Source organism: Calidris pugnax, unplaced genomic scaffold (genome assembly GCF_001431845.1).
Source record: "Calidris pugnax isolate Ruff unplaced genomic scaffold, ASM143184v1 scaffold23, whole genome shotgun sequence".
In the NCBI taxonomy this organism is placed as follows: domain Eukaryota; kingdom Metazoa; phylum Chordata; class Aves; order Charadriiformes; family Scolopacidae; genus Calidris; species Calidris pugnax.
Genome location: NW_015090772.1, coordinates 3,477,985 through 3,488,004, shown reverse-complemented (window position 1 = coordinate 3,488,004; position 10,020 = coordinate 3,477,985). Strand labels below are relative to the sequence as shown.

General features: G+C 48.9%; 1 protein-coding gene across 1 annotated transcript in view; it reads left to right on the top strand.

Annotated features, from left to right (window-relative positions):
- The window catches only part of EEPD1 (endonuclease/exonuclease/phosphatase family domain containing 1), an 82,760-nt gene that overhangs the window by 56,019 nt on the left and 16,721 nt on the right, over nucleotides 1–10,020 (top strand). Inside the window, exon 3 of the mRNA XM_014941601.1 lies at nucleotides 9,841–9,951. Within this exon, the coding sequence (XP_014797087.1) occupies nucleotides 9,841–9,951 (111 nt within the window). The remainder of the gene's footprint in view (nucleotides 1–9,840; nucleotides 9,952–10,020) is intronic.

Here is a 10,020-nt window from a genome sequence, read left to right as displayed (position 1 = left end):
CCTCTGCTGTCCCCTCTCCAGCAGTTCCCTGTCCTTCTGGAACTGGGGTCTTAACCCCAGGGATGTCTCCATGGTGGAGTCCTCTGGTGCTTTGCTGTCACGCTCCTCAGGTAAGCAGAGTGGTGCCTCTCCGCAGAGCCAGAATTGCCCCATTCTGAAGCAGGCAGAATGGACTTGGACAACTGAGTTTCTAGCCTGTGTATAGTTAAGCTTGAAAGATGAGGTTTCCTTATCCTGTCTCCTCTGAGGAGCTCAGTTACGGAGGTTTCCTTTTTAAAAGATTAAGCTTAGAAGTGGGGAATTGGGGTCACCATTGTGGCTGCCGGGTGGTGAGGCTGCAGCACTGTACGTGTTTGCTCTCCAGGCCATATCATGGTTCCCGGAGGGCTCGTTTAGGAGCTGAGTGACAATCTGATTCTCAGAGGAAGGAAATTCTTCCTCTGTGGGTGTCTGAATTACTGGGATGTTTTTTAAGAAGCAGAAGCAGCACATTTTTCTGGGAAAAAAGCAAATCCTGCTCGAGTTGAAAAAGCTGTAAGTGCCTTCAGAGGGACCAGGACTTGGGACCCTCATATCATAGAATCATAAAATTGTACAGCTTGGACGGGACCTTTCAGATCATCTCGTCCAACCATCCACCTCACTCTGATCAAAACCATCACCAAACCATGTCCACCAGCACTAGGTCAACCCGGCTTTTCAATCCCTCCAGGGATGGGGCCTCAACCACTGCCCTGGGCAGCCCATCCCAATGTGCAATAATCCTTTCCGTGGAAACACTTTTCCTAATCTCCAATCTGAACCTCCCCTGGGGCAACTTGAGGCCATTTCCTCTTGTCCCATGGCCTGTTCCTTGGGAGAAGAGACCACCCCCCCTGGCTACACCCTCCTTTCAGGGAGTTGGAGAGAGCCAGAAGGTCTCCCCTCAGCCTCCTTTTCTCCAGGCTCAACACCCCCAGCTCCCTCAGCCTCTCCTCACAAGACTTGTGCTCCAGACCCCTCACCAGCTCCCTTGCCCTTCTCTGGACCCGCTCCAGCCCCTCAAGGTCTTTTTTGTGGGAAGGGGCCTATACGTGTACACGTTATCCCAAGAGATGAGTATGTCCATAGCATGCAAAGGTGTGTGGAGATGATGCCTGTGCCTACAGGTGCTGTAATATTTCTGAAGGAAGACACTGCTGGAGGATTTGGCCGTGCTGAAGGGCTCTGCCTTGATTTAGCTGCTCGTGAGTTTATACAGCTCTTTGAAGGATGCGGTAGGTAATGTTTGTGAAACACATGGAAGATGGCAAGGATTTATTCCATCATCCATCTGGATGTTTCAGTTTGGCTGTAGGAACAACAAGCCAGTACATAAAGTATGGGAAGGTATTGCCCCAGGTCTTGGTGACCCGGTGCAAACAGGACACACAGAAGGGGGCAGATAAGCTTTCCAGGAGTAATTCTCTGGCACTTTCAGTAGATTGGTTCATTATGTTGTTTTTTTTTCATCCTAGAATGTTTCTCCTCAACTTTATAATTTTTTTTTTTAATTATTATTTCTTCAGCTGTAACATCACCGTAAAATTGTGTACAAGAGGGAGAGGTAGAAAGCTTTTTCCAGCACAAATGTATAGATATGGCTGAGGCTGAAACTAATTCCCTGGGGGTGGGTTGTTCTCCTCTGAAAAGGCTCATAATTATCTGTCTATCAGGCCCCCATCCACCTGCCAAGTTTTATTTACCTCTGTGTAATTTCAATACTTCAACAACACCAGCAGTAAATATTACGTGATCTTTAATGAAGCCTTCCTAGAAGGGACTAGGTGGATGGGCATGTGAAAAATGTCATATCTCAATACAGGGCAACCCAGACTTTTCCTCACGTTATTTGGGTGGTTCCTCTGAATAGAGTTTGTGTGGGGGTTTTTTGGCTACTTTTGCAAAAAAAAATGGAAGACGTACGCTTGAGGGAAAGGCAAACAAGTAACGAGACAACAATGTTGTCAGTGGGAAATGGGATCCAAGGCTGGATCTCTTCCCTGCTTCCTTCCCTGCTGTTAGGTTTGGTTATAGAAGAATCCAGATGTGACTGAAAGCCTGATGCTCCTCTGGGTCCCCTTCCTTACTTGCTCCTGCCCACGGGAGGTGGATGCAGTCTTGTTTGGCTGCAGAAGCGTGCAGAGCATCCTGGCACTGCTGTGCCTTCCATCCCCTCTTAGAATCATAGAATGGTTTGGGTTGGAAGGGACCTTCAAGATCATCCAGTTCCAACCCCCCTGCCCTGGGCAGGGACACCTCCCACCAGACCAGGTTGCTCCAAGCCCCATCCAGCCTGGCCTTGAACCCCTCCAGGGATGGAGCAGCCACAGCTTCTCTGGGCAACCTCTTCCAGGATCTCACCACCTCTTGGCGTGCCTTGCATCAACAGGACAACACTTCTGAAGCCTTTGATCTTTCCTTACCCCTACCTCAGTAGCCATTCAGTAAAATACAACACCCACAAATCTCTCCACCCCCAAACTCTGCCTCTTCCTCCTCACAAATGCAATCTAACAAAACGCTCCTCTTCTTCTGGAGCATCAGTGTTAAATCGGTGTGCTTTACTGAAAACCAAAGGGCTTGATTTCAAGTTCTCAGAAATATTTGTAACTTTTCTGCTCTCAGCTTTCTAAGTCAGGCTTCATTAGGGTCCACCAACTGCAGATCGGATTAGGATTTCAGATATTCCAGTCACCTTTTTCAATTGGAAATAAAAGTACATTCTGCTCGGTTGAAGAAAGAAAGGAAAGGATAATGTGCATTTAATTCTAGGAACGTGATTTTTAACTTACACAATACCCAGTGACGGAGCAGGGAAGGTGCATATACATATATATGCGGATAAATTAAAAGGATATATTAAAAAAGAGCAGTGTCAGGTGTTGTCATGAAGCCATTCTCAGTTTTCTTGTATCGTCTATCAGAAATTTATTAGATCGTGTTTCAGGTTGGGAGTTTTATTGGAGAGAGTCAAGGGGTTTCTCCTCAAGTGCCACTACCCAATTTATGAGGTGCATCTTGGAGCTCTTCTGTTTACTCTTGCCTGAAGCACCAAGTCCATAGCTGGGAGATACTCTATAGCACAAACCAGTCCTTAACTTGGTGTTTTCTTGCCCATAACCTGTGGATTCCTGCTGTCTATGAACTGCTACAAAGAGGTCCCTCAAAAGTAACAGGAAAGTGAGCCAACTACCAGAAGACTGAATTTTTTCCTGCATGGGTACAGATTTCTACTTCAAGATTTATACAGACTCTACAATTTGAAAAAAGGTGGTGAATTTTGACCTAATAATATAGTTGAACATCTGTTTTTCCTGGGCAGGGTCTCCTTTTCAACTATTGGCAGCTCCCGCACTCGATCTCCAAGTCTCTTTCACCATCATGGTGTCAAATCTTCACTAGTAGGACACCTCAACGTGGCTGAAACAATAAGGAATTGATAAACTTTTGTATGTATCTCTGGTACTCATTCAAGCTGCTTCCTCTAGTGCCTGTTAAAAATAAGGGAACTGTGTGTATGTGACATTTAGAAACGGAGTGTTTATTCCCTAGCTCTTGTCTCTTCTCTTGGTTAAGAGGAACCAAAATCACCTTTGCTTTGATGAAGTAAGATGTTGTTTACCTTTACTGCAGTGCCCTTTTGGCCTGAAAGCTTCTGTGGTAATTAACTAAAACAAACAGTTAATTGCTTTGAATGCCTTTCTAAAGTTCAGGCAATGGTTACTGCACTGAGACGTACAGTGCCATAACAACCAGCTCACCGTGGAAGTTCCTCCTCACTGTCCCTTCTCTCCTTTCCCTTCTTACAGCCTCTGCTCTGACTCCAGGTCTGAAATGAACACGTTCTCCAAAGAGGAACAACTGACTAATAAGAAGTGTGCGATTTATTAAACCCTAAGACATTGTTTTCCAGGGTCACATTCAGTTTGCTCAGGGTTTAGGGGTAGCACACCCACTTTTCGAGCAAAGGATGCTCACTTCAAAGGAGGTCACTGTCTCAGTGCGGTCCCCAGTGCTGCTGCTACAAGAGTAACACTTGACAGGCAAAGATTTTCAGCACAGAGTGGTGGTGTCATCTGGAAGTAGAGTAGAATCATAGGACGGTTAGAGTTGGAAGGGACCTTCAAGATCATCCAGTTCCAACCCCCTGCCCTGGGCAGGGACACCTCCCACCAGCCCAGGTTGCTCCAAGCCCCATCCAGCCTGGCCTTGAACCCCTCCAGGGATGGGGCAGCCACAGCTTCTCTGGGCAACCTCTTCCAGGGTCTCACCACCCTCACAGCAAAGAATTTCTTCCTAATATCTTATCGAAATTTCCCCTCTTCCAATTTAAAACTATTATCCCTTGTCCTATGACTCCACCCTCTTATCAAGAGTCCCTCCCCATCTCTCCTGTAGCCCCTTCAGGTACTGGAAGGCTGTTCTAAGGTCTCCCTGGAGCCTTCTCTTCTCCAGGCTGAACAACCCCAGCTCTCTCAGCCTGTCCTAACAGCAGAGGTGCTTCAGCCCTCTGAGCATCTTCATGGCTCTCCACTGGACCTGTTCCAACAGGTCCATGTCCTTCCTGTGTTGAGGACTCCAGAGCTGGACACAGTGCTCCAGGTGGGGTCTCACCAGAGCAGAGCAGAGGGGCAGAATCACCTCCCTGGCCCTGCTGGCCACACTTCTCTTGATGCAGCCCAGGATGCAGTTGGCTTTCTGGGCTGCCAGCACACATTGCTGGCTCATGTTGAGCTTCTCATCCATGGGCATTCCCAAGTCCTTCTCCTTAGGGCTGTTCTCCAGCCATTCTCTGCCCAGCTTGTATTTGTGCCTGGGATTGCCATGTCCCAGGTGCAGGACCCTGCACTTGGCCTGGTTGAACTTCATGAGGTTTGCACAGGCCCACCTCTCCAGCCTGTCCAGGTCCCTCTGGATGGCATCCCTTCCCTCCTGCGTGTTGATCACGCCACACAGCTTGGTGTCATTTGCAAACTTGTTGAGGGTGCACTCTATCCCACTGTCCATGTCACCACCAAAGATGTTGAACAGCACTGGTCCCAGTACTGACCCCTGAGGAGCACCACTCGTCACTGGCTTCCACACTTGGACATTGAGCCGTTGACCACAACCTTTTGAGTGCAGCCATCCAGCCAATTCCTGATCCACTGAGTGGTCCTTCCACAGATGACCCAGCTGTGCCTGGTTTGGGACTGGCTGCACAGACAGCACCCCAAAAGAACACAGAGATTAACCAGGGCATTCTGAAGAAGAGATGGTGAGATCTGCTTGTGGGCTACTGCAGGGTGCTCTCTGGCAACTCTCCTTGTGTCCAGCGTTGCTGCACTCGAGGAAGTTTAGCCTAATGCCCCAATTAGATGCTCTTCCTGGCAGTGCCTGGAGTGTCTTGGGGAAGCAGGTAGGTATATTAGAGAGTCTGTAACTCCCTTAGGATCTCCAGCACATGCCAGCCCAGCATATGTTCTTCTCCCTGCTCCCAAATTAGTCCAAAACTCTCTTGACTTGCCCTCTCAAGTCCCTCCTCAAATGTGAATTTCCCCAGGTTCTTCCAGCCACCCTCCGTTCTTTTCCAGCATCAGTCATATGTTCATTCCTGTACCTGTCTCTGCTTCTGGAAGGGCTGGGACCAACAGGCACTGGCTCTTATCAGGAGAGCAATTACGTCTTTGGATCCTCCCTTCTTGGGAAAATGACGTGTTGCTGATGAGGAAAGGCTCATGAGGAGAGGCTGATGGGGCTTGTCCCAGTTCCTGGGGTGGTGGCCCTTGCAGGCACCTTGCAGGTCAAACAGGGTCAATAAGGCAGGTTCCTGGCACATGGGGCTTCACCCCCCTTAGGAGCACAAGCTGCTCTTTGCCTAAAAGATGCCTGGAGGCCACAACTGGAATCCTGTGCCCAGTTCTGGGCTCCCCAGTTCAAGAGAGACAGGGAACTGCTGGAGAGAGTCCAGCGTAGGGCAACAGAGATGATGGAGGGGTTGGAGCATCTCCCTGCTGAGGAAAGGCTGAGAGAGCTGGGGCTCTTGAGCCTGGAGAAGAGAAGGCTGAGGGGAGACCTTATTGATGCTTCCAAGGATCTAAAGGGTGGGTGGAAGGAGGATGGAGCCGGACTCTTTTCAGGGGTTCCCAGGGACAGGACGAGGGGCAACGGGCACAAGCTGGACCATGGGAAGTTCCACTCCAATGTGAGGAAGAACTTGTTTGGGGTGAGGGTGGCAGAGCCCTGGCAGAGGCTGCCCAGGGAGGGTGTGGAGTCCCCTTCTCTGGAGATCTTCAAGCCCCACCTGGATGCTCCTGAGTGATGTGCTCTGGGCAGCCCTGCTTTGGCAGGGGAGTTGGACTGGATGGTCTCTAGAGGTCCCTTCCAACTCCAACAATTCCGTGATTCTGCGATTCTCTTTGGAAAAAATCCCACCCATATTGTTCTGGTTGACTGAGATTTTAATTTTTATTTTTCTTTGCCACGTGAAGAGCTGCTCCTCAGAGGGATCAGTCTAGCTCTAACTTAGTTTTGCAAAGGAGAAAAGGCATATTTTTTTTTCATTCCCGATGCGGGCTAGGAGCTTGTCTGTATATTTTTCCGGAACGAGGGAAACCGTGATGCTGTTTGATGTTGGGTTTTGTGGGCAGAACAACGTGAGTTGAGAAATGCCCTTCTCCTCACTTTGGCTGAAAAAGCATGACCTGAGCAAATACGCTGCCACAGCTTCAAACTCCGTGTGCCTGTGAGCCCTGGAAAACGGGCACAGATTAAAGTCAGCTCCTGGAGGTCACGTTCTCCGTTGCTGCAACCGTACCCAGAACGGGCTGGGTGGCTTTTTTTTCTGAACCAACCCTGTAATCTTATTTGTCACCTTTCTGTTTGAGCAAAGTTCAATCAAGGCCTTTAAAAAAAAAAAAATTAAATAAAAATGAATTTGGAGGAAAGAAAATATTCCAACTAGTCAACTGCGGGTGCTCTAATTATTAATAAGAGGTGGTTTCTGTAGGATTTATTCAGCCCTGTCATATTCTTTGTGCTGGCTGGACTTCCTAGGCAGCTGCAACCCAGAGATAAGTTAACTCTTTTGTCGGGTTGCAGTTGAACTCCTAACTTCAACGATTTTTTTTATTTTTTTTTTCCCTCCAATTTAAGTCATGTCAACGTTAGAAAACTCATTCGCTGAATTCCTGCTGTTTGGAGTCACGTGGGGAATGGGTGATTCTCGCTGCTGTGATTTATTGTGGTTGATTTGGGTTAGAAGCTGGCGGTCAGGGGAGAGCCCAGCTCTGTCCCCGGGGGGGCAGACACCCCCCCTTCTGCCTCCCCCTTTAATCAACCAGCTGCACAGAGAATAACTTCCTCCTTCAGCAGGGGGGTTGGACTAGATGATCTCTATGATCCCTTCCAACTCTAAACAACTAATTCAGTGAAATAACACCGTGTGTCGGTGAGGCACCTTGGATCACAAACCCCAGCCAATCTCTGCAGCTCACAAAACTGTCTGAAAAGGTGTGCCAAGCATTTTTGCTTCGGGTGTGCGCTTGAGATGACTCTTGCCCTTCTGAAGCCAAAAAAAAAAAAAAAAAAAAAATAAATTAAGGTTGGCTGGGTTGCCTAGAAGTCAGCACTGACGGCTTCAGCCTGCAGGGTGCTGCGCTTGCAGAGCAGGCACTTACTGACAGAGCAGGGTTGGATTTTTATTTTTGAAACGGAAGATAAAATAAGCAGGAGAATAACTGTCCCGTCGTTTTTGCTGCTACCCACCTAGGAAACACTGGTGCCCGTGCACTTTATCACTGTAGCTCTCCAGACTGTGTTTGGCACGTCCTGTAGTAGATTCATCATGTACGGGAGGTTACTGTTTGCCTTGAAAATGCTTTCTTATTAAATTGCTGCTTGATTTGGAGGGACGTTCTGGATAAGATTCCGTATTGTCCACATCGAGGTATTTCAGATTCCAGATTTTCTTGAGCATGGGTTGTTTTTTCTAATTTTTTTGGTTTTTTTTTTTTAATATATCAATCTCAGGATGTTACCCAGGTGGACTTGGGGACTTTCCAGGTTGTCTACAGTTAGAGTATCCCTGATCTGTTGGGCATTGGGACACGGCCTCTATAGCTCTGACTGGGTACTTGGACACATAACATTGTCCAAGTGCTGTGGCCTCTGGGGAGCATCAGAAGGATCTTCTGGCTCTGTGGGCAGGTGTGCAGCCGATCCCTTTGTTCATCAAAGATGCGAGCATCCAGAAAGCATCTGTCTTAATATACCATGTAATGGTATAGAGTGTGTATGGTGCTACTGTAGCATCTGTCGTAGAATCATAGAATTGTCCAGGTTGGAAGGGACCTTTCAGACCATTGAGTCCAACCATCAACCTCACTCTGATCAAAACCATCACCAAACCATGTCTCTAAGCACTAGGTCAACCCGGCTTTTAAACACCTCCAGGGATGGGGCCTCAACCACTGCCCTGGGCAGCCCAGGCCAAGGCTTAAGAACCCTTTCCATGGGAACATTTCTCCTAATCTCCAATCTGAACCTCCCCTGGGGCAACTTGAGGCCACTTCCTCTTGTCCCATGGCCTGTTCCTTGGGAGAAGAGACCGACCCCCCCCTGGCTACACCCTCCTTTCAGGGAGTTGGAGAGAGCCAGAAGGTCTCCCCTCAGCCTCCTTTTCTCCAGGCTCAACACCCCCAGCTCCCTCAGTCTCTCCTCACAAGACTTGTGCTCCAGACCCCTCACCAGCTCCCTTGCCCTTCTCTGGACCCACTCCAGCCCCTCAAGGTCTTTTTTGTGGGAAGGGGCCCAAAACTGGACACAGCCCTCGAGGTGGGGCCTCACCAGTGCCCAGTCCAGAAGGACCATCACCTCCCGAGTCCTCCTCACAAAATGGTGTATGTGCAGCTGCAAAATGCCAGGTGGAGATGTGGCCACTGTTCTTTTAATGACATTTCTGAAATGGCCCAAAGAAACTTTAGGCAGAGCTTCCACAGCAGTTACGGGGTTTGCCTCCAGTACCTGTTTCATGGTTGTGGTTTAATACTTGCCCATTGAAATGCAGATGTTGAAACACACCCTACTATATGAAGCATCTCCTTCCTCCAGTCTGCCATCTCTCCTGTAGTGTGCCCTTGGGCATGACAATTTGTTCAGGGTTCCTTAGCCCACGTGCTCAGCTTCTTTGCTATCAAGGTGCGGGCTCGTCGCTTGGCTCTCCTCTCATGCTGAGCCCAAAATGGGGTGAGGAGACAGGTCCTCCTCTCACCTCAGCGCTGCCAGGGGCCCACAGTCTCCCTGGTGTGAAGTTGGAGGAGTCTTAGCCCAAAATGGCAGCTATTGAGCTTGGCTTGTGTTTTGCTGACAGCCTCGGTGTTGGGAGGAGGCAGCCACGCTACGGGGGCATCCTGGCCCATGAAGCCCCTGGAGGGATGGGGTATGGTGGTGCAACCAGCATCTCTGGAGGCAGCGCAGACTCAACCCACTTCCAGTCCTCCCCACCCACCTAGCTTGGGAGGGGAAAAAAAAAAAAAAGAGTCGGAGGGAGAAGCGTTCTCCTGGCAGCATTTGCACTGAGCTATTTTAATTTTTATTTATCTCCCAAGTAATGTCCAGCCGGGGATGAGTCAGCCTGGGATTATGGCCCAGACCAGCTCCTCTGCGAGCCTTCAGGGAGGGCAGAGAGCACAGCCCGTACTACGCGCCGCGTCTTAACAATCTGCCGTGCTTCTAGTTTGCAGGACTTTTTTTTTTTTTAAAAAAAAAACCCAACAAAGCTGATCTTTTTCATTTTATTTCTTTTTTTTCCCCCCCCTCCCCCTTTTCCTCTCTCTCCAGTTCTGTACGGAGCTGAACCAGCCGACGCTGCCAAACATCCGCAAGTGGAAGGGCCCTAGAGGATGTTGGAAGGGTGTTGTTTCCGAAAAACCCTCAGGCCAGCTACACAAGGTACATTAATCCCCAAGTCTGAACTTTGCCTTTGCTCTTTTTTTTTTTTTTTTTCCTTCTCCCCCCCCC